Source organism: Suncus etruscus, chromosome 6, assembly GCF_024139225.1.
Source record: "Suncus etruscus isolate mSunEtr1 chromosome 6, mSunEtr1.pri.cur, whole genome shotgun sequence".
Lineage (NCBI taxonomy): Eukaryota > Metazoa > Chordata > Mammalia > Eulipotyphla > Soricidae > Suncus > Suncus etruscus.
This window is the reverse complement of record NC_064853.1, coordinates 77,411,957-77,437,259: the sequence shown is the minus strand read 5'-3', so window position 1 is coordinate 77,437,259 and position 25,303 is coordinate 77,411,957. Positions and strand designations below refer to the sequence as shown.

Here is a 25,303-nt window from a genome sequence, read left to right as displayed (position 1 = left end):
AACTACAGCACTTCTAGACAAAATCATACCCCAGAACTCTGGAGGATAGAGTTGATTTGCCATTTTTTTCCCTTCCACTACAAATTTGAATTATTCATTAATTTTCTAACTTCAAAGGACTAAAAGGTTAGGTGAAAATGATTTAAAAGAATTTTGTAATTTTTAAAGATGCTTATAAAGATTTCTAATATTCTGGAAGCAGTTTCAACCCAATCTGAACAAATGGGCCTGAGGCTATTCGTTTGGTTTCTTAACAGAAAACTTGTAGACTTTACAAGGCTAACTTTGGAGAGAATCCAAGTGCATATCCTAGACTGGAAGGTGGGAATATTGCCTTCAACAAAATCCATTCCGATGATGAGTTTGGATGGGAAGAACCCAGCTTTAAATTAGAACACGAAAATTTTCCTGATTCAACTCTTCTTCTACAATCCTCTATTTCTTGTACTTGAAGAAAGGTAGAAAAATTTTGAAGGCAGATAAACTTTGCTCTTCTTCAACAGACAGGAGGCAAATATGATTAATGAAAGCATCAATGAGTTTTCCCTAGCAATTTTTACCCCTATCAACAATATATTCTCCATTCTACATTAATGAAACCTTTCATTGACTTACATAGTAATTTTGATCAAGACCTTTCCTCCCAACTAGATGCAACTGTCCAAGAGATACCTGAAAATAATAAGTTTAGAAAATTTTTTAACGTTTTATTAATTTTTAAATTTTATTTTATTTAATAAAACCATTTCATTAATTAAAATGATAGATTAAATTGTATTAATTTAAAGAATGAACAATTTTACTTGGTGATTTCACTATAAGTATATTTATCATCCTTGATACAGTTGGTGTGTCTTTAAAAGGAAGCACAAAACATATTCTAGATACTCAATGTACCACTGGGTAAATAGGTTGATTCTGTATCACTGGGATCCTCATTGACAGGAAACTGCTGCTGGTGTACAATCCAGGTGAGCACATAAACTTAGGGGCCTTAATTCTTGGCCCAAATAGATCTAACAAATGCTGAAGCATTTCCATTGAAAAATCCAAAGCTAACAACAACAGAATCGATACCCTATCTACAACAAGCTATACACAGAGGAGAACAGTTATACTAGCACTCTGGGGGGCAAAGAAGGGATAAGAGACACATGCTGGGAAACAGGTGGAGGGAGGACAACCCTGGTGGTGGGAATGGCCCTGATTCATTGTCACTATGTACCTTAAATATTACTGTGAAAGATTTGTTATTCACTTTGATCACAATAAAAATTATTAAAAAAGATAATAAGAATAACAGCCAAAAAAAAAAGAAAAAAGAAAAGAAATCATAAACACTTGTGCATCTGGGTCAGAACTCATCTATATTAAAACTAACATTGATAAAAATTCATACTTAAATTAGTAAATGAAAAAACAAAATTTATATTGTGGCAACTGGCTCTCTACAGATCACAAAAACTTTAAATGTTCAGGAAAGCAAACTGCTAAATAATAAGAAAGTGTGTCTTCCCTTGATTTGGATTGTTCACCCTTCTGGCAAATTTAGAGAATCAAGACCCTTATAATTCATGTCTAAGAATTCAAGGTTTTCTTTCTGTATACATTACTTGTATCTGAACATCTCCTCTTTCTGCCAAAAATTTGTAGTATTGGTAAATGTCCCAATCCAATATCTCACTGTTAGAACTCAGATTTTCAGGTCTCTCGGTTAGTCTCACTTTTTCCACTGGAATACCTTCATTTTTTTCTAACTTATCAGCAACTGTGAATAAAAATAAGCCAGAGAGTAAGCAGAATAAATAGGTTGTAAAAAATGCAGAAAACATCGGTTTATTTTCATGTTGTGTGGAGACCAGGTTTACTAAGAAAAACATTTTTTAGTAGTTAGAATTTTGCTGATTTGGACTTACTAACTTCTGAGAAAAGCGGGAAATATATTATTTGCAACCTGTGACAGTATTAGATGAGCCAATTCAGTGGTCGACAACCTTTTTTTTCAACTGAGCCAAATCTCGCCAAAACCACGATTGAAATTTATTTTGAGAGCCACACAGGGCACGCACTGACAGAGGCTACGAGCAGAGTCCTGACTCCTGGAGCGGCCGTCCGGCACACAGAAGAGCTAAATTAAAAGTGCAAAGAGCTGCATGTGGCTCGCGAGCCGCAGGTTGCTGACCACTGGGCCCTATACCAAACAGTTATCTGAAGATATTGATCATGAAGTTTAAGGAAAGGAGGTAGATTTTAGGAGCAGGAAACTAAAATCTTAGCAGATATTTTCCAGGATTGAGACTACAATACAAGAATAATTGCTCTCTAATTACTTCCTACAGGTGGTATAAAAATAAAATAATAATAATAATAATAATAATAATAATAATAATAATAAAGAATGAATATGGGGCCAGAGTGATAGCACGTTTGCCACGCATGTGCCAACCCCAGACAGACCTGGTTAGATTCCCAGCACCCCAGAAGGTCCCCCTGAGCCTGCAAGGAATGTATTCTTTTCTTTTCCTTTCCTTCCTTCCTTCCTTCCTTCCTTCCTTCCTTCCTTCCTTCCTTCCTTCCTTCCTTCCTTCCTTCCTTCCTTCCTTCCTTCCTTCCTTCCTTCCTTCCCTCCCTCCCTCTTCCTCCCTCCCTTCCCACCTCCCTCCCTGCCTCCCTCCCTCCCTCCCTCCCTCCCTTCCTTCCTTCCTTCCCTCCCTCCCTCACCTCCCTTCCTTCCTTCCTCCCTTCCTTCCTTCCTCCTTTCCTCCCTCCTTTCCTCCTACCCTCCTTCCCTCCCTCCCTCCCTCTCTTCCTCCTTCCCTCCCTCCTTCCTTCCTTCCTTCCTTCCTTCCTTTTTCTCTTTCTCTTCCTTCCTTCCTTCCTTCCTTCCTTCCTTCCTTCCTTCCTTCCTTCCTTCCTTCCTTCCTTCCTTCCTTCCTTCCTTCCTTCCTTCCTTCCTTCCTTTTTCTCTTTCTCTTCCTTCCTTCCTTCCTTCCTTCCTTCCTTCCTTCCTTCCTTCCTTCCTTCCTTCCTCCTTCCTTCCTTCCTTCCTTCCTTCCTTCCTTCCTTCCTTCCTTCCTTCCTTCCTTCCTTCCTTCCTTCCTTCCTTCTTTCTTTCTTTTTCTTTTTCTTTTTCTTTTTCTTTTGGTTTTTGGGTCACACCCAGCAGTGCTCAGGGGTTACTCCTGGCTCCATGCTCAGAAATCGCCCCTGGCAGGCACAGGGGACCGTGTGGGATGCCGGGATTCGAACCACCGTCCTTCTGCACGAAAGGTAAACAAAGGCCTTACCTTCATGCAATCTCTCCGGCCCCTTCTTTCTTTTTGGTTTTAGGGCCACACCTGGTGATGATCAGGGATTACTCCTGGCTCTGCGCTCAGAAATCGCTTCTAGCTAGGGGGACCATAATGGATGCTGAGGGATCAAATCGCGATCTGTCCCAGGTCAAACACAAACACCCTACCACTGTGCCACCAATTTGGCCCAGGAGTGATTTCTAAACACAGAGCCAGAAATAACCCCTGAGCGTCACTGGGTGTGATGAGCCCTCCCCCCAAAAGCATGAATAAAAAGCAAACTGTATAGTTTGAACTAACTTGTAATCCACACATATGCAATAGTTTGATGTATATGTGTGTGTGTGTGTGTGTGTGTGTGTGTGTATATATATATATATCACCTGAAATTTCAAAGTAGTTTGATTTCCTGTTATTTTCTTAGCTTTAAAGAATACCAAAATATTTATTTGAATATTATTCTAGCTATAGAAATTAGCCAGATGGACATTTTTTTTTTGTTTTTTTTTTTTGGGCCACACCCAGCGGTGCTCAGGGGTTACTCCTGGCTGTCTGCTCAGAAATAGCTCCTGGCAGGCACGGGGGACCATATGGGACACCGGGATTCAAACCAACCACCTTTGGTCCTGGATTAGCTGCTTGCAAGGCAAACGCCGCTGTGCTATCTCTCCGGGCCTGGACATTTATTTTTTAACTTTTGTCTTAAAGCTTATTATTTAGCTGTGTTCCAAGATTACAAAATGAAATGGAATATTATATACATTTTTTAAACTCATTTCAGGGATGTTTGTCACATGCAGTATTTTTGTGAAGGATAAGGTAATAGAATGATTGTTTAAATTATTCTCAAGAGCAGTGATAGTTGGCCAATATGCAACTGTATATAGTTTATATTAATTTATCAATTATTTCATATTCTAAATTTTAAACATAGGAAAACTGATAAATACATATTCATTTACATTCAAACTTTCCAAGTTAAAGAACATCAAGTAAGTAAAAAAAATTGGGGAGATACACAAAAAACAATTTGAATATAATCACTTCTCAGTAGTTAACTTTTTAAGTGGCTATACAGTAGATAGTGCACTTGCCTTGCACATGGCTGACTAGGTTCTATTCCCTGGCACATCATATGGTTTGTCAAACCCCAACAGAAGTGGTCACTGAGAACAGAGCCAGAAGTTAGCCCTGAGCATTGAAGTGTTTCCCCTCCCCCAAATTTACAAATAATTTTATAATGAGGGGACTTTATTATAACATATGTAAAATCATATTATTATTTAAATATTTTCATAAGTAAGCCATTGGCATTTTAAAAAAATTTCTTGGTAAGTCTGTTTATCTTGAAATAAATTACATGGATTACTTACTATAATCTGCCACTTTCTTGTAATGATTTAGGGCAACTTCACAATTCTGTAGAACATTAATTCCTGACAAATATCTGTAGCCCTAAAATAGACAGGTATATTCATATGTGTTCTATACATTCTGAAAATATTAAATTTATAACACCTGTATTCAAATGTAAATATATTTAAAATATTTAATTTACAGACCAAAATCATTTGCGACATCATGCTTCCTCCAGCGCTTCCAAAAGTATAGTATACTAAGGCCTAGAATAAAAGAAAATATTATATGTACACACATAGTATCTGTATAATACATGTAGGTAATCATAATTTGACATTCAAATTAATCATTGCCTTTTAATTTCTAGATTACACTTTGCACTACTTTAAAATTAATCATCTTATTCTCTTTCTCTGTAAAGGTGAAAGGGCTAATTGAGTGAGAGTTTGTGCAAAGCACCTCTATGATATTTAATAGTTAGAAAACCACTATGAAACAGATCAACTAATTTAAATGAAAAACCTAAAATATGCAACATTGAGAAACCTATGGTATTTCAGTTTCAAACTTCTGACTATTGTGCTCTTTTTTTATATACCATACAAGAGCTAGTATCTTTACATAAATAATATATTCTTTCTATATTCAATATGATTATCAAAAATTTAAATTGCAAGGGAGGAGTCAAGATGGTAGAATAGGGGGAATCCATGTTTACCCCTTCCACAATCATGGCAAATCTACTCCAATATAAGGATTAATCTACAGAGAAACAAACTTTAAACCTGACTTCACTGAGCTGCAACCAAGAGTCATTAATCAGGTTAAGAGACAGACAAATGAAGAAATACCACCTCAAGGATGAAGAGGCACATTTGGGAAAAAATTATTCAGGTAATAACTTTTCCCTCGGGTGATGTGAGGTGAGGAGAAGGTTGACTTAATATTCAGCATTAAAGCAGTAACACTTGTCTCTTAGTAGAAGAAATCCCTGATACTTTTATCTGCAGCTTTTATCTGGAAGGCAGGTAAATTTAGACAATAGACTAGGATTTAGAAACTTGACAAATATATATATATATTCACAACCTTATTGATAATAGCATCCAGATTGGAATTTGCCCTTTAGTCTGAGATTGAAATGACACAGATCTGTAAGACCCTCTTTTCAGATAAACAAGCCTGACCCCTGATGTTCTCATCTACCTACTATTAAGTAAAATACACCTAAACCCAGTCTGCATTATTCTGACCATTCCAAAGCACAGCCAAATAGCCAGCAGCCCTGTGCTTGCTGCTTTTCCTTGCCTACCCCAATACTGTTAGACACAATTTTTTTTTGCCAGACTCTCTCCAAACACTGTCTCCTGTATTTCCACTGGATTTGAAACCCACACCCTGGGGGAAGAAGCCCTCTGGGGTCACTCTGTTGGAGGGTGTGATGAATTTAACATTTTGAAACAAGATGTTGAATGCTACTTAACTAGAAGAAAAGGTCCTGCCATTTGTAACCCATACAGATGGGGCTGGATGATGTAATATTAAGCAAAATAAGTTGTAGAGAGAAAGACAAATATTGAGTGATAATCACTCACCCATTGGGTGAAAAAGGTAAAGGAAACATACTATAAACTCAAATTAATCTTTGAATTTAGAGCACAGAACTTGAGTTTTTCAGAGCAGGACAAATGTTAAGAGGCAGCACAAAAGGTGGAAGGGGATCCCATACTTGGTGATGGGTGATTGAGTGGGCACTTTGATGATATGTCCATGTTATAGTTACTTACTTTTGAAGAAAAGGGGGAAGTACTCTTGGAAGATATGCACTGATATAAAACTAATGTTACTGCAATAGCATTTTAGGAATTAAAATAAAAGTCAACATTTCTCCAGAATAAAACAGAATGAATTTACCTTTGCTTGATCATATTCCATTCCTATCCCATAAGACGACAAAAATCCTAGTGCCTAAAGCCCCAGAGAAAAAGAAGAACTCAATAAATACATTTGCCTGAAAGTTATTTTTATCTACATTGAGAAGAAGCTTCACAAATTAGACAAAGTTTCATATCCTTATTTAGTAATTTTTACAATTTTATGACTATTTGCAAATTAATATTTGTCTATTCTAAATTAAAAGTTTAATTCTATCCTTCACTATAAAATTGATCCCACTGACCAATCACTTTCCCTCTAGCATTCTAATGATAACATCCTAATCATTAATATTATCTTTTAGCCTATATCACACATCTCTACTTATATTTTGATAAGCACTTAGATTATTTTAGCTACTGGCTATTGAATAAAATGGTTTAACAAACATGGATATATATATAATTTAAATAAGTGTTTTTCATACTTGGAGTAAATGGCTAGGAGTAAGATAAATCATACTAATAAAATTTAAAATACATTTTTGTGTTTATCATTCTTGGCAATAAAACAATGTATATTTAATATGTAATTTGCATACTTATCCATTAAAAATAAAAATCAATGCATATAAAAATTAAGATATGACATACTAAATAGAACAGAAAGTGAAGATCTGATTAACATGGTAGTATAGAATACAGCATATCTTTCCCTCTCAGAGACACCAATTTCAGCAACAATGTCCAATCTCTAAAGCCTATGTGAATTCTAGAAACTTAAGGAATCATAATAACCTAGGAAAACTCAAGGGAAATATTTCACAAATATTGAAAGAGAAAATTAATTCTGTTTACAACCACCATTTTTATAAGCCAGCACAGTTTGGCATCATCAGGAGAAAAGGTTCAAATGGAGTACTTTCTTTTTTTTTTTTTTTTTTTTTTTCAATTTTTATTGTGGTCAAAGTGAATTACAATTCTCCCACAGTAATAGTTGAGGCACATAGTGACAATGAGTGAGGGGCATTCCCACCACTAGTATTGCCCTCCCTCCACCCTTGTTCCCAGCATGTATCCCACATCACCCTCCTTTACCCCTATAATGCTAGTGCAACTGTTCCCCCCTTGTACAGCTTGTTGTAAATTGAGTATCGATTCTTTTGTTGTTGACTTTGAATTTGGTATTCATCTTTGGTCAGTTTTTATTTCCGCCAAATGAACATTCAACTGTCTGGCCTTGGTACCATCTGGGGGAAGAAGGAAACAAGAAGAGAGAGAAAAAAAAAAAGGGGCAAACAGGGTTCTCTACCGAATTCTTTCTTGATCTGGAGGCTGGCTCTAGCCGGCAAAGGGGTCTGGAGAGACCCCAGGTCGAAGGCTTTCTTCCTAGCTTGGGCGTGCTGGGAGCCTTGGTAGGCCCCCCAGCCGTCCCCTCTCCTGCCCCCCCTCCCCCCAGCCTCCAGGCCTTCCTGAGGTGGCAGCGCAGACAGCCAGACAATGTGGGTGTCGGGTGGTCCCTCCTGGATGGGGTTCCAAGCTTTCCCCACCCTTCCCCCAGTGAAGAGGCGGGAGGGCACAGGGAGGAGGGCAGGTAGATCCTGGCTTCCGGTTCTCTACCAAATTCTTTCTTGATCTGGAGGCTGGCTCTAGCCAGCATGGGGTCTGGGGAGACCCCAGGTCGAAGGCTTTCTCCCTAGCTTGGGCGTGCTGGGAGCCTTGGTAGGCCCCCAGCCGTCCCCTCTCCTGCCCACCGGCCTCCAGGCCTTCCTGGGGTGGCAGCCCAGGCGGCCAGAAAAGGTGGGTCCAAATTGAGGGTGCTTAGAGCTGTTCATTTTTACTAAGGCAGACTCTGGCAATTTCTTAGTAGTCTACATGTTCAAAACCCCGTGGGGCCCCTGCGCGCATGGTATATATTAATAGTATATCCTATCCTTAAGTTATGTTTTGTGTATGTAGAATGTCCATCTGGTATTCTGCCCTTTTGCACACTCCTGTAAAGCTCATTTTCACTCCTTAACTCTATCACCCTCAACCATCAGTACACCCCATTTACCCTTTTTAATTTCAGTACTGCACTGTCCTAATTACACACCAAAGTGGTGCACTGAATTCAACAACCCCCAACTATTTTAAAGACTTAAAATGGACACGTATGGCTTTCAAATATTTTATGTCTATTTTCTTTGACAGCTATAACTCTTACTAAATATTCCCTTATACAGTGAAGATTCTCCCCACTTTTTGTCTTTTCTTCTCTCTGTGAGCTGTTCAATAAGAAATATTCAGTGAAGGAGTCCCTCAGTTTAATGCTTATGTTTAACCATGTCATGGGGATTTTTGGATTGTTCTTGCAGCCCCCATATGGGCCTATCATGCCATGAGGCATTGTTCCTTGTTTGCATAGGCACATTAAAATGGGAAAATACTATACATACAAATAAGTTCTTATCTAATAGAGGTAGGAACACAGAAATCTTGTAGAGCAATGGGTTCTTACACCCTGAACATTGACATAATGACCTGGCACAGGCCTCAGAAGAATGGGCATTCTCCATTCACCCCTGAACCAGGGAAGCTAACTACAAAACATCCAAGGTCATTTATAACATCATCTGGAAGCAATCCTCTACCAGGGAAGACCCTACTACTGCTCTGACATTGACCTGCTCAAAAGAGACTTCCCTCAACAATAAGAAGACTTGACAACAACGGCCTGCTTACAGAACAGAGCTCTCTGCATTGCCCTTTTATTGTGAAGTGAAACTAGAGGACACTCTACCATCCTGACTTCAATTTAGGATATGCAGATTCCAGGAGCTTTAATACAGAAAAATGATAGCAACAACAGAGACTGTGAAAAATAAAAGTGTATTGGCACTACAGACAATGACTTGGATTGGACAAACTAGTCTGCCTAGAGCCTAGAGTTGATCTTATGCCAAGAAACTTCAGGGGTAGGGTCTCCTTGTATTTAGGCCAAGGCTTTTCCTTTCCATGTCCCTTATATTTTGGTTGGCCTATGCAAACAAAAACTGCAACTCTAACACTGTTTTTATGGTGCTCCTTTGACTCTAATCCTTAAGAAAAAACACTTAAACTTTTGAGGTTAACTTAAACTAATATGCATGTGCAAGGAAATGTAAGAAAATACTATGCCTTCAAAGTTTAAGGAGTTACATAAGTTTATGGCCTTAGATTGCTTTGTGTACTGCTAAGAAATGTTATAATGTACTATAATCTGGGGACTTGAGGGACAAAGTAATTGTACATGGGTTCTATTTTACTTTTCTTAATGTTCTTTGGCTGAAAGTTCAAAATTAAGGTATCAGCAAAGGGTTTTCTTCTAAGAATTCTGTTTATGGGTGATTGTCCTTCCACTGTAACTTTATCTTGTCCTCTTTCTTTGCACCTTTGTTCTCATAATTGAATATAAATTTATTTTAAAAAAGGCAAACAAAAAAAGAGAAAAACTAGGAGGAGTTCGTCTAGGTGTTATAAATATTCATTTAGAAGAAGAAAGGGAAAAAAAAAAGAAAAAGGTAGTAAAACAAGACAAACCAGAAACAAAAAATAATAAGGGAGTATCAATAAGATTACAAAAAGAATAAACACAGAATAAGCCAAAAACTAAAACCATCAGCTACGGAAAAAGAAAAAAAGAAAAAGAAAATAAAAGAAAAAAACCAGACCAGCAATTTCTTAAAAATAGGGTCCGCTTCCTCCTCCCCTGTCCCTCCTCCTCTTTCCTCCCCCCTCCCCCTTCCTCCCCCTTCTCCCCCCTCCTCTCCCTCCTCCCTTCCCCTCCCCCCTCTCCTCCCCCCTCCTTTTCTTCTTTTTGCATATGCACGGTAAATATAGGGAAAATTACAGCGGGAATTCCCTTGGCCTAAGAGATACAGGGTTTCTCCACCTTTGAAGCATACTGCCGTGAACAACTACCAGCTCCATGCTCACTCATTTGCACACCCCAATGTCTTTTTATGGTGCCAGGAAACTTTCCACTCAGATGTGGGTGATGATATCCCACCTCTGTAGCTGGAGATCTTGTTATTTGTGTAGGTCATAGGGTGAATTTTTCATTATGGTTCTAGGAGTTCTGTTCCATCACTGTTGTTATAATCAGTCTTCTGTAATTAGTGGTTTTTGTTCAGAACCTAGGACAGAGCCTAGGGTGTAGTCTTTCAGCATAGTTCCAGAAGTTCTGCTCAGTCACAGTTGTCAAAGTTAGACATCTGGAAGTATAGACCTTGGTCTCTGTATGAATCCTAGGCTGAGGCCTAGGCTAGGAACTTCCTCATTGGTCCCTTGATAGGTTCTGTCCAGACCATGTTTGTAGAAGTCAGTTTTCTGTAGATAGCGATTTTGGTTTCTGCTTAGGGCAAAGGATGACATGTCTCCTGATTGCATCATACTGTTAGGTGCTGAGATGGGACAACTCTCTTTTAGCTCAAGTTGCTGCTGTTTCCTCATGTCAGGATGTCATGTTAAAGCTGGTGCAAATTGGTGCCTGATGGCATTCTGAGTTTTCCCCCGGAGGAGTTTGGTTCCCGGTACTGTTGCTGGACCTGTGTCAGTTCCACATCTGGAATCTGGGGTTCTGGGTTGGATGATCGCTGTCCAATCATGTGGAGTCTAAGATAGGTCTACATGACACATACTTATGGTGAGAGGTGACCCTGCCTTTTTTAAAAAAATGGGTTCTTATCCCTAATAGATACGAGCTTGTTTTTGTGCATAATAATTCCCTTTATTTAGAGTGCCTATGGAAAAGGGTATGGTGACATATTATATTGCTGGTGGATTTGGAGGCAAGAATGATAGTCTACTATTTCTGTGCCCTGGTTTTGACCCGAGCTTTTATCCCAAGCAAGACTTTTCTTGTAGGTTTTCATACCAGGCAGAACCAAAACAGGTGAGGTTGTAGAGAGAAAGAGAGAAAAGAAAAAAAAATCAGATCTATATCTACATAGATATATAATAGAAGAAAAATACATTTTAAAAAGGCATTAAAGAAAAATGTTTTTTTTATGAGGCTGACTTTCTTTTGGGAATAAACAGACTAGGATATATTATTATAGATGCATTAAACACATAAAGGGAATATGGGCTTCCCCATTGAGTCTTTTGAGATGTTCTTGTGGTGGGTGGGGTCCTGAGCATTTTTTCATCACACATCATGTCTTGTTGAGTTTGCAAAATTATTGTACCCATGAGAGAAGTGTCCTTGGACTGGAGTCCTTCTGGGGCTGAATCAGTGGCATACAACTGTCCATGATTAGGAGGGTGAGAAGAAGGGCCATGAAACATGAATCAGCAGGTGTGTTGGTTGTAATTTCTTGCCAAGGCATGTGACATGGGGCTGGGAGCTTGGTGGTGGTTTGTTGGAGCAGGAGGTTGGTCTCGGTACTTACTGGGCTAATAACAGAGGGTAAAGAGGGTTAAATAAGAAAGGAAGGATAAATGGTAAGGATTTGGAGATGAGAGGCTAGAAGGATATCTGAGGGGTGGAGAGGGGTAATATATAAGAGGGGCTATATACAATTTGGGTATGGCTTGTTAACAATTTAGGTTTGGCAATCAGAGAGGAGTCCACTGTCCACCAATTGGGGTACTTTCTTTGGGAAGAGTATGGACCATTGGTCCAATGTTCCAGATCTGGTGGGTCTTATCCAAGTTACTATTTTCTTTCTTGTCTAACTCAGAGCACTCTGAGAAACTAGAAGACTGGATTCTGGGTGAAGAAGGTACTCCTGAGATCAAAAGATAGTAGCATGTTGCTATACTAGTACATAAAAGAAACCACATATCAATATTATCTCAATACAAAGTAATCATCTAATTTATGGTTTTTCCTTAGGAAGCGAAAAAGAAGATAAAAAACATTCTGACTTTTAAATAGTCTGCTCGAAGGAGGTGGTTTTAATCTTAATTATTTGGAGCTTTGCTGGAACTGACTTGCTTAGATGCCAGGCGCCACTAAGGGAAAAAAAAATTTAGAGGATTGTTGCAACAGAGCACCTGTAGTACCAAAGGGTGGAAGAGAAAATGACAAAAATCCTGAAAAATTAAACAAAATTTTTATTAAAGTATTTTTTCCTCTCTACCCATTCCCTCCATCATCATCATCTTCTTCATCATGGCATTGCTGCTGCAGAGATGGGCTGGAGGAGTTGGATCACAAACACACCTGACTGTGATACTCTCATATATTTATCTACAGTACTCACAGAGGGTCATGCATCAGATTGTGATGTGCTCACTTGCTAATTGGAGTCACACTAGCTGAGGCACTCTGGTTATGGTTGTAGTGTTCACTAGGTATCATAATTCCCAACCACAGTACTGTTATATCTTTTTTTGTAGTGGTGGTCACCAGAGGTCACACTCCTATTTGTGGTGCTCACACACATCTGGCTGCAGTTACAGATAGAGGAATTTCTAGGACTATATTTGGTGTATGTGAAAACATTGGGGACTTGAACTCATGATTATAGACTTGCAAGGCAGGCAAGAACTTTGTACTTTTATACTATTGTACTATTTGTTCTATTATGGGCCATTGTATTAGGCCATTGTACTATTCTGGTCACAAGAAAAATTCTGTAATTGAAAAATTAGAAACATTAGTCATAGCATAACATATTCACAAAACAAAATTAAGAGGACTCAATACCCTGGCCATACTAATTTGCCCTATAAACATTTAATTAATAAAGATGGGGGATATAGCAATAGCGCAGCGGTAGGGCATTTGCCTAAATTGTGACTGACCCAGGATGGGCCTGGGTTTGATCCCTGGTGTCTCATATGGTTCCCCAAGTGATTTCTGAGTGCATAGCCAGGAGTGACCCCTGAGCGTCACTGGGTATGGCCCCAAAAACAAAACAAAACAAAAATAGATTGGAAATGATCATTATTTCCAAAATCATGAATCACAATATAAAAAAATGAATCATATCAAGACTAAGAAAAATATGACCCAATAAAAGTAACAATAAACCTTAATAAAATAGCCCCAATTAAATAGTTATAAATTATGAAACAAATATTTAAAAATAATCATCTAAAGCTTATAGTGCTTTAAGGAAACATAAATAACGAAGCAAAAATTAGAATATGATGCCTAAACAAAATATAAATATAAACAAAAATGCTTGAAAAAATTATAGAAATCTTTAAGGTGGAGTCTACATAACAGAATAGAAAAATTCACTAGAGCACTTCAACATAGACTTGGTCACACAAAAGAAAGGAGCAATGAACACAGTTGCTTAAAAGTCTAAAGTCCAAGGAACAAAAAATAAAGAAAAATAAGAAAGTCTAGAGCAAAAGCACAATACAATGGGTAGCTGACCTAGGATGGATTTCCAGTTTGAACCCCAACAGGAGTGATCCCTGAGCACAAAGAATGGAGTGATTCTTGGCCACAATCAGGCATTCCCAAAAAATGAGAAAAAAAAGGAAAGAAGAAATGATTATTATAATGATAATAAGATTATTATCCTCATCTAATTATAATCCCCATGCTTATTACAAGGATAATATCTATTGATGACATACAGACAACAGAATGGGAATTATCTCATGCTACTAAAAAATTAATAAGTATAAAACAATGGAGGAAATCAGAATAAGTCAAAACATGAATATTTTTCTATTAGAAAATAAACTTTAAGTCAAAAAACATCTCCTTGACCCCTGCCTGCTGTGGCTCTAGCATACTGTTTTTGAGGGCCACACCTGAAGCTGCTTTGTGATTCCTGGGTCCAACCAAAAAGATCACAGGGGGGAAAATAAAAATTAAAAGCGCAGCCGCTCCACTTTCTCTCAAGAGATCTTCAAGAATCTTCTAGTTCCATCCATTTTGCAGCAAATTGCATGACTGCATCACTCCTTACAGCTATGCATTCCATTGCATATATGTACCACATTTTCAAGATGTACTTGTCTGTTGTTGGACATCTAGGTTAATTTCAAACCTTAGCTAATGTCCTGAGTGCTGTAATGAATATTGGTATGAATACATCCTTTTGGATCAGTGTTTTTATGTACTGGGATAGACACCCTAAAGTGGATTTTTGGGTCATATGGCAGATCCATTCTGAGTTTACTGAGAACCCTCCATATAGGGATTAGACCAGGCAGCATTCCCACCAACAGTGGATGAGAGTTCCTTTTTCTCACCACATCCCTGCCAACAAATTGTTCCCAGTATTTTTGATATGCACCATCCTCACTGGTGTAAAACGATATCTCATTATTGACTTGTATTTCCCTAATGATAAGTGATGATGAGCAGTTTTTCATGTGAAAAAAGCAATTTCTTATAACTTCCATGCTCTCATGCAAAATGAAATATTTCACCATCATATGGGATAATGTTTTTCATTTTCCAATCTTGATATTTTCCAAAAACGCTATTTCCTTTTCATGTAGAAGGACCTCAGTTTATTTATTTCAATCATAATGACATTTGGGGGTATAGTTGATATATAATAACAAAAATTAAAATTCAAATACTTTTGAGAACATACAAACATCAATGCTTGGCTCCTTTCCAGGCTTGTTTCCTTATAATAACACTTTTAGTTATGTTAGCTGCTTTCTTTTGACAATCATTGCCATTAATCATAATAAATAATAATTAATTATTAATTTAATAAATTTCTACCCACTATTAATTTATTTATTTCACGTATTATTATAGATGTTGTGGAAGCTGTGGAAGAGCAACCATAAGCAGGTAGGAGGAGAAAGTCCTCCAAGGATGAAGGAAAAGGCCTCATCTAAACATTTCTGCTGAGGCCTGTGTGCCTATTTTCTCTAAGGTTGTTCCCTGCTTTTCTCCCTATCTAATCTACCAAGAATACTTTGTTCATATGATATCTCATTTTATGCTATGTACTCCTGCTAATTTCATAATTTCTTGGGATAAATATATTTAAGATGTTTCCAGTAAGAGATAGCATTTTAACCTAGGCATGAATCCACCTTTTGTTTTGTCATGTATAAAATAAACTGGCCCACTAATGTCAATTGTACTATAGATGGCTGTCCATGCCCTTTATTCAGGAGAGTTGAAAGACTTTTTTTAAATAAAGAACATACATGCAAAGCTTATTTTATTTAAGCACTGTGGTTACAAATTTGTTCATTGTTGTGTTTAAGTCATGCAATGTATTCCATCCTTTACCAGTGCACCTTTTCCACCACTTATCTGTTGTCAGCCATCTGGGTTGTTTCCAGATTTGGGTTATTGTAAATAGTGCTACACTTAACATAGCAGAGCAGAGGACATTTTTGTATTGTGTTTTTATTATCCTAGGGTATATTCATAGGAGTGGTATTGCTGGGTTATATAGAAGCTCAATTTCTAGCATTTTGCAGAATGTCCATATTGTTTTTCCAAAAAGGCTGGATCAGCCTGTATTGCCACAGCAGTGAATAAAAGTCCCTTTCTTTCCACATCCACACCAGCTTTGATTATTCTTGTTTTTTTGTAATGGGTGCTAGTCTCTGTGGTGTGAGATGATATCTCATTATTATTTTGATTTGCATATTTTGAATATTTTTAAGATTTTACTTATGTGGTACTTTATCATTTGTCACCATTTTTAAATGTTCAAATCACATTTTTATATGTAGGGCTTTAGGGTGATTCTTATACTTAGAACAAGGGATATAGGACAGCAAGAAGGATGATTGCCTTGCATGCAGCCAATGTGGGTTTGGTTCATGGAGCACAGTAAAAAGCCAGGACTGAGCCCTGAGCACTACTGGGTGTCTCTAACACACACACACACACACATATGCACACACATATCTTTATTTTTATTATTTCATAATTTGAAACAATCTGGTCTTAGCCATTACTAAATATTTGATGAAGGATTTGAAGAGCAGAGGATCATGTATAGAGCCCTGTGGTAGATCACAGACTTTCAGCTAATCGTGAACCTATTATGCTATAATTTATACCTACCATTATCTAAACTCACAATTCTAACTTCTCCCCTAGTTTATGTGAACCTCATTTTAAATGGTCAAATGTCTCTCTAAAGATACATCAAGGACTGAAAATTTTGCTGTTCATATAGAAAATGGGTAATTTCTTTATTACAATTTCAAGAGGAAAATGGTATTTAAGAAAAACCAGTGCAGTACTATGGTAATAATAGTTGGGTGTCAAACTCAGGATCTTGTATAGGATACTAGCAGCTAGGAGCCTACTTTAACATTTGAAATATTGCCCTGTCTAAGAACTGTATAACTTTTAAATTAGGAAATTGACTACAAAGTTGTTTCTCAAAGCATAATGACTCTAAAATTCAGTTTAAGTATAGTTTTTAAATTAACTTAATAAAATTTTAATTTTTAAATTATTTTGCAGATCCCCCTGTAGTTTCAAATGTTATTCTTCTCTGGAACTTGACCATTAGTGTTATTGTTACAAATAGAAGGCGCCTGGAATCCTGGTACTCCTCTGGCCATTGTAGCATAAAAGGGCTAAATTGGCTCCTTTTGAGGATATCTTTAGCCAATATTAAATTTTTGCTTTTCTTGTAACTCTTGGCAATTTTTTATTCTGCTCAATATAGAATCTAATTTATTTATGCAGAAACTTTGACAATATCCTGACCTTTACAAGAGAATAAAAATATCCTCTGAGTCCATTGGTTTGTATTTTGAGACTCTTTAAAAGAGAGTGTATTATTTTGTACAAAGTCCAGCAGACTTTTTGGTCTGATCCTCCTGCAAAGAGTTGGGAAGGGGATTATGTTGGAATTGCATGCAAAATATTCCCAAAGGGAACAGATTTCTTTCTTTAGAAGAAAAATAACAATGGGTCAGTTTGAATTCATTCTCTGGAGAACTCAATACCTACCCCCAAGTCCCATCCCCACTGCATTGCTTTATGCATGACAAGCATTAAGGAAAATAAAATGTTAAGCTGTCATGTAGCAAGGTTGCTGATCACAGTCTTTAGTCAAATGCTGTCTTATTTCTTTACACGTGGGTACTGCCACCTAACAGCTTCACAATAATCAGGTCTTGGTATTTGCTCTCTTTCTGATAGGAGTGAGGTGAAATGAGATGGACTTTAGGATGATTAAACCTTATTCTAGGAAAACAATGAGTTCAAAGAAAGGCTGTATTACAATGAGATGACATCAATGACACCTTCCTTAGTTTGTAAAGGTCAAACACTGAAATTAGCTTTATTTACAAGACCTGGTTCTGAATTCAACCACTCGTGTGTGTGTGTGTGTGTGTGTGTGTGTGTGTGTGTTTAAGAGAAATTGTTAAAGTGTCTGGAATTTCAATGGAAAGGAGTTTAGTAGTGAAAGAGGTAGGGTAATTTATAATATATCAGAACACATTACTTGGGTTCTATAATAATAACTTAGAAATGAAACATTTCTCCTTTTTACTCCTCTAAGTAGGAAGTTATTAAAAGAGAAAAATGGTTAAGCCATATTTTAATTCTTATATGAAACCTGAAATCACCCATGGTCATTATTTTTAGCTTAAATTGCATACTGACTGGGAATCAACCTTCATGAAAAATTCAGGTACTGTCTCTAGCCTTAATACTGAAGAGTATTAATGTTGAAATGAAATGCTCCCCAAAGGGAGGCCTAGAATTATCAAAGAAATTATTAGGCTAATAGGAAAATAATTTTCTTTTCGGTAACAGCACAGTGATGGTAACTATAATCCATCCAGTATGAAGTAAAACAGAATCCTTGATAATGAGGTAAATTTATTCTAATATTATAAGACATGATAAAATATGGATATTATTCAGCTAGTACTTTATATATCAATTCTATCCATTTTACAAAATAGGATAAAGTATGATACTTTCATAGTAAAGGGATCTTAAACTGTGTTAACTAAAAAGTACACTCATCTACGATAATTTTGTCTAATATTAAAAATATTACAACATGGTGGATAGAAACATTAAAGTTAAAAATCAGAAAAAAGGGTTTTGTTTGTTTCTAGACAACACCTAGTTAGACTCAAGAGTAACTCCTGGCTCTGCCCTCAGCAATCACTCCTTGCAGGCTCAGGGGACAATTGAACCTGGGTCGGCCACATGCAAGGCAAGACCCTACCTACTTTGCTATCACTCTGGTCCAGAAAAGAGTTCAAGTTTTTTCTTTTAGGCCACACCAGGTGATGCACAGGAATTACCTCTGGCAGTGCTTAGGGAACCATATAGAATGCCAGGGATTGAACCCAGGTCAGCTGCATACAGGGCAAGTGTCCTACTCACTATACTATTGCTATCTCCAAAACAAGTTATTAAAAACGTTACATGATATTACTAATTAATATTCTTAACATCTAATAAGGGATATATTTTTTATATCAGCCATCTGAGTGATGTGGACTTTATTATCAGCTGAAAAATCAGGAGTATAGAGAAGTAAATCATTTAGGTATATTAAAAGGGTGAACAAAAGTTGGACAATCATTAGGTTGTAGAAACTAGATTCCTATACTAAAAGACTTTCTGATTCTAGAAATTTTGATGTGCTGAGCTCTACAATTTCTAGAACCCTGTCCCAAATAGCGTCCTCTCTTCACTCCAAAGATAGTTATAATAAAACACATCCAAGAGTCATAGCATCTATTTGTGTATTTGCATATATCTTTTTTCTGGGATCAAGACCAGGTCTTATTTTTGTAAAGTATGTAGTTTACTGCTGAACCACATGCCAGCTTCAAACTTACTAGTAAAGTTGTGTTTACTAACATTATAAAAAATTTGTTGTACTGGGCATCACACTAAGGCCTTTACACATGCAGAGCAAGTGTGCTACTACCAAGAGCCTTGGTTCATGATCATATGTTGAAGAACTTTTGGTATTTTTCTTTGTGTTATTGTAGAGTTCAGGACATTGCATTATCATATCTGATTCTCCAGCAGTGCTAATGTCTTACTGAAGGCTCAGAGTTTAAGGATAACTCCTAGCAGGGCTAAAGAGACTGTCTAGGGATTAAACACAGATCAGCCATGGGCAGAACAAGTGCCTTGTTTGCTGTGCCATCTATCCAGTCCCAGGTTCAATTATTTTGAATAAAGTTTTATCATACATTATACAACCTGTTTACCCAAGGAGCACTTTGAACAAAACAAATTAAAAAGTTATTACAAATACATCAGTATTAAAATTAAGACATGCAAACATTTTTGGGGGGTTTTTGGGCCAAACCCAGTGATGCTCAGGGGTTACTCCTAGATATACTCTCAGAAATCACTCCTGGCTTGGGGGACAATATGGGATGCTGGGAGATTGAACCAAGGTCCATCACAGGTCAGTACATGCAAGGTAAACACCCTATTGCTTGTGCCACTGCTCCAGCCCCATGAAAATATTTTTATAGTGAGCACTGCAATGAGAGTTCTGGATTCCAAAACATTCTGCAGCTGTTTCTGGGTGTAAAAATATTAAAATTATTATAGACATCTGAGTGGGGCCTGACTGTAAAAAATTGTGAGTGCTGCCTGTGTATGTCTGTCTACTGTCCTGTCATGTGAACCTCTTGGGAGTGGGCCGAAAAGAGGCTCCAGAAAACTCACTCTCCCAGAGGCCCATTCTAGGGCAGGAATGCCAAGGAACTGCTCCATAATGTGAAAACCGGCTATAAGCAGTACTTTGCAAAAGCTAGGTCCCCTGTTTGTGACATCAGGCTGGGAAAATCTAGGAAACTACGCCTGCCCAGTGGGGCCCGACTGTGAAAAATTGTGAGTGCTGCCTGTGTGTGTCTGTCTACTGTCCTGTCTTGTGAACCTCTTGGGAGTGGGCTGAAAAGAGGCTCCAGCAGAGCATGCTCCGCTTTGCTATGCAGCCGAGCGCTCTTTCTAAGGAAAGAACACCATCACAACAAGAAGGAAAAATCACACTAAGAACTGTGCTGGATCACTGAAGCCCAGCATTTCTCTCCAGACTGTCTTCTCTGCTGTGTGCTTGGGCCTAAGATTTGATCCTGTGTGAGGCTTCATTCACGGAGGACTCCCCTCCCTTGGAAGCAAGTCAACCCATCCAGAAAGGGTGGAGCTAGAGGAGTGTGGCTGACTACATCATTTAGCCAATGAATACGACAACACGTAGAAAAACCCACAATACAAGTGTGACAACGGGGAAACAACGCAGGCCAGCACCAGACATAGAGAGTGAAGATGACAATTCTGATGACCAGATAATGACCAACCAACTAATCAACCTCTCAGATAAGGAATTTAGACAAGCAATATGGAAGATGCTCAAAGAACTCAAAGAAACCATGGATCGAGTTGAACAGAACACTAATAAGAACCAAAAAAATATGAAGACAGAAATCACAAAACTCTAAACTGAAATAGCATGTCAACTAACAGGCCTGAAAAACTCAATAAACGAAGTGAATGACAAAATGAATAAGCTCTAGGACAGGGTATCAGAAGCTGAGAATAGACTTGGTGCTGTGGAAGATGAGATAAAAATTCCATACAGAGGGAGAGATTGGGAAAAAAAACTTAAAGCAAATGAACAGACAGTGGAAAAATTAGTCAAAGAATGGGAATAGAAACAATTTAAGAATCATTGGAGTCCCAGAGACCCAGGAAGAAAATTTTTAGGAAGAATCAATGGTCAAGAATATCATTAAAGAGAAACTTCCAGAGCTAAAGAATATATGTGATCAAATCCTGCATAATCAAAGAGTACCAACCAAAAGAGACTCAAGAAAAACTACCCTAAGACACATCCTAGTCACAATGACAAATCCCACAGATAGAGACAGAATTCTGGAAACAGCAAGATCAAAAGGGGAAATTGTGTTCAAGTGAGCATCCTTGAGATTTACAGCAGACCTGTCACCAGAAACACTCAATGCCAGAAAGCAGTGGTGGGATATTGTGACAAGACTGAATGAAATGAATGCTTCACCTAGAATACTGTACCCAGCAAAACTCACTTTCCAGTTTGACGTAAGAATACATGGTTTAACAAAAAAAAAAAACAGCTCAGAAACTTTACAGACTCAAAACCAGTCTTAAGAGAAAAACTGAAAGACCTAATTTAAGACAAGACTAACCAAAAGACACACCAAATTTCGATATAAAGATGGCATTAAATCCCAGGACAATTCTTTCTCTCAACGTCAATGGACTAAATGCACCAGTCAAGAGACACAGAGTGGCTAAATGGATCAAATAACTCAATCCAACCTTATGCTGCCTACAAGAAACACACCTAAATAGTCAGAACAAACATAGACTCAAAACAAAAGGCTGGAGAAAAATTATCCAAGCAAACAACACCCATAAAAAAGCTGGAGTGGCCATACTAATATCAGATAATACAAACTTATACTCAGGAAGGTTGTACTGGACAAAGATGGACATTTTATATTAATCAAGGGGTACGTAGAACAGGATAAAATAACTCTCCTAAACATATATGCACCGAATGAGGGGCCAGCAAAATATTTCATACAATTGTTGACAAATCTGAAAAATAATATCAATAACAACACAATAATTGTGGGGGACCTCAACACGGCTTTGTCAACACTGGATAGTTGACTGAAACCCAACAAGAATATACTAAACCTGAGGAGAGAAATGGAAGAAATAGGCCTAGTATATATATATATATATATATATATATATATATATATATATATATATATATATATATATATAGGACACTCCATCCCCAGAAACCTGGATACACATTCTTCTCCAATGTACATGGGACATTCTCCAGGATAGACTACATGCTGGCACATAAAACATACCTCCATAATATCAAGAGGATAAAAATTTTGCAGACTACCTTTGCTGACCACAAGGCTCTGAAATTATTTGTGAATTCCAAAGGGACATAGAAGAAAAAATTTTAACACCTGGAAGTTAAACAGCCTCATACTCAATAACCAGTGAGTCCGAGATGAAATCAAGGAGAAAATCAAAAGGTTCCTGGAAACAAATGACAATAAAGACACAAACTATGAGAACTTATGGGTACACATCAAAAGCAGTACTGAGAGGAAAATTTATAGCTTTGCAAGCACACATCAGGAAGGAAGAAGGAGCTTACCTGACTAGCTTAATAACACAGCTAATAGAACTAGAAAGTCCTCAACAAAAGGACCCAAAAATAGGGAGACAGAAGGAAATAACAAAGCTGAAAGCAGAAATCAATGAAGTGGAAACCCAAAAAAAAAATCCGAAAGATCAACGAAAGCAGAAGTTGGTTCTTTGAAAAAATAAACAAGATTGATAGACCACTGGCAAACCTAACAAAGAGAGAGAGAGAGAGAAACTTGATAACTCGTATTAGGAATGAAAAAGTAGAGATCACTACTGATATGACAAAGATTCAAAGGGTAATCAGAAACTGCTTTGAGAAACTCTATGCCACTAAAAATGAGAACCTGGAAGAAATGGATAAATTCTTGGACTCTTATAATCTTCCACGGTTGAAGAAAGAGGATGTAGCATATCTAAACACCCCATCACCATTGATGAAATTAAAACGGTAATCAAATGTCTGCCCAAAAACAAAAGCCCAGGTCCAGATGGATTCACTAATGAATTCTTTCAAAATTTCCAGAGGAACTACTACCAATCCTGGCAAGACTCTTTCATGAAATTGAACAAATGGAAACACTTCCAAATAGCTTTTATGACGCCAACATCACCTTGATACCTAAACCAGATAGAGATGCTACGAAAAAGGAAAATTACAGACCAATATCGCTGATGAATGCAGATGCAAAGATCCTCAACAAAATCCTGGCAAATAGGATTCAATGCCTCATTAAGAAGATTATCCACTACGATCAAGTAGGTTTCATCCCTTGAATGCAAGGATGGTTTAACATTCGTAAATCTATCAACAACAAGAAAAATAAAAGCCACATTATCATATCAATAGATGCAAAGAAAGCATTTGATAAGGTCCAAAACCCATTCTTGATCAAAACTCTCAGCAAGATGGGAATGGAAGGAACCTTTCTCAATATAGTTAAGGCCATCTACCAAAAGACAGTGGCAAATATTATCCTCAATGGAGAAAAACTAAAAGTCTTCCCTCTAAATTCTGGCACAAGGCAAGGCTGTCCTCTCTCACCACTCCTATTCAACATAGCACTGGAAGTACTCGCTATAGCAATTAGTCAAGAAAAAGATATCAAGGGTATACAGACAGGAAAGGAAGAAGTCAAGCTCTCATTGTTTGCAGATGACATGATACTCTACCTAGAAAACCCCAAAGACTCTACCAAAAAGCTTCTAGAAAAAATAGACTGATATAGCAAGGTGGCAGGCTACAAAATTAACACACAAAAATCAATGGCCTTCCTATACACCAATAGTAATAAGGAAGAAAACAACCCCATTCACAATAGTGCCACACAAACTCAAATATCTATGAGTCAACTTGACTAAAAACGTGAAGGACCTATACAAAGAAAACTATAAAACTCTGCTCCAAGAAATAAGAGAGGACACGCGGAAATGGAAACACATACCCTGCTCATGGATTGGCAGGATTAACATCATCAAAATGGCAATACTCCCCAAGGCATTATACAGATTTAATGCTATCCCTCTAAAGATACCCATGACATTCTTCAAAGAAGTGGATCAGGCACTTTTGAAATTTGTTTGGAACAATAAACACCCTAGAATAGCTAAAGCAATCATTGGGAAATAGAATATGGGAGGAATTACTTTCCCCAACTTTAAACTTTACTACAAAGCAATAGTTATCAAAACAGCATGGTATTGGAATAAGGACAGGCCCTCAGATCAGTGGAATAGGCTTGAATATTCAGAAAATGTTCCCCAGACATACAATCACCTAATGTTTGATAAAGGAGCAGGAAATCCTAAATGGAGCAAAGAAAGCCTCTTCAGCAAGTGGTGTTGGCACAACTGGCTAGCCACTTGCTAAGAAATTGAACTTAGACCCCCAGCTAACATCATGTACGAAGGTAAAATCCAAATGGATTAAAGACCTCGATATCAGACCCGAAACCATAAGATATATAGAATAACACAAAGGCAAAACACTCCAGGACATTGAGACTACAAGGCATATTCAAGGAGGAAACTGTACTCTCCAAGCAAGTGAAAACAGAGATTAACAGATGGGAATATATTAAGCTGAGAAGCTTCTGCACCTCAAAGGAAATAGCGCCCAGGATACAAGACCACCCACTGAGTGGGAGAAACTATTCACCCAATACCCATCAGATAAGGGGCTAATCTCCAAAATATACAAGGCACTGACAGAACTTTACAAGAAAAAAAGTCTAATCCCATCAAAAAAAGGGGAGAAGAAATGGACAGACACTTTGACAAAGTAGAAATACAAATAGCCAAAAGACACATAAAAAAATGCTCCACATCACTAATCATCAGGGAGATGCAAATCAAAACAACTATGTGGTACCACCTCACACCACAGAGAATGGCACACATCACAAAGAATGAGAATAAACAGTGTTGGCGGGGATGTGGAGAGAAAGGAACTCTTATCCACTGCTGGTGGGAATGTCGTCTAGTTCAACCTTTATGGAAAGGATATGGAGATGTTTCCAAAAACTGAAAATTGAGCTCCCATACAATCCAGCTATACCACTCCTAGGAATATGCCCTAGGAACACAAAAATACAATACAAAAACCCCTTCCTTACACCTATATTCATTGCAGCACTATTTACCATAGCAAGCTCTGGAAACAACCAAGATGTCCTTCAACAGATGAA

General features: G+C 37.6%; 1 protein-coding gene across 3 annotated transcripts in view; it reads right to left on the bottom strand.

Moving 5' to 3' along the window:
* The window catches only part of SEL1L2 (SEL1L2 adaptor subunit of ERAD E3 ligase), a 118,084-nt gene that overhangs the window by 58,684 nt on the left and 34,097 nt on the right, over positions 1-25,303 (bottom strand). For 2 of the 3 annotated variants that reach the window (XM_049774355.1, XM_049774353.1), the window contains 5 exons: positions 6,567-6,620; positions 4,856-4,915; positions 4,667-4,748; positions 1,614-1,768; positions 616-672 (listed from right to left, as the gene is read on the bottom strand). In XM_049774355.1, the coding sequence (XP_049630312.1) occupies positions 616-672; positions 1,614-1,768; positions 4,667-4,748; positions 4,856-4,915; positions 6,567-6,620 (408 nt within the window). The remainder of the gene's footprint in view (positions 1-615; positions 673-1,613; positions 1,769-4,666; positions 4,749-4,855; positions 4,916-6,566; positions 6,621-25,303) is intronic. The other variant, XM_049774352.1, reaches the window with a different exon arrangement.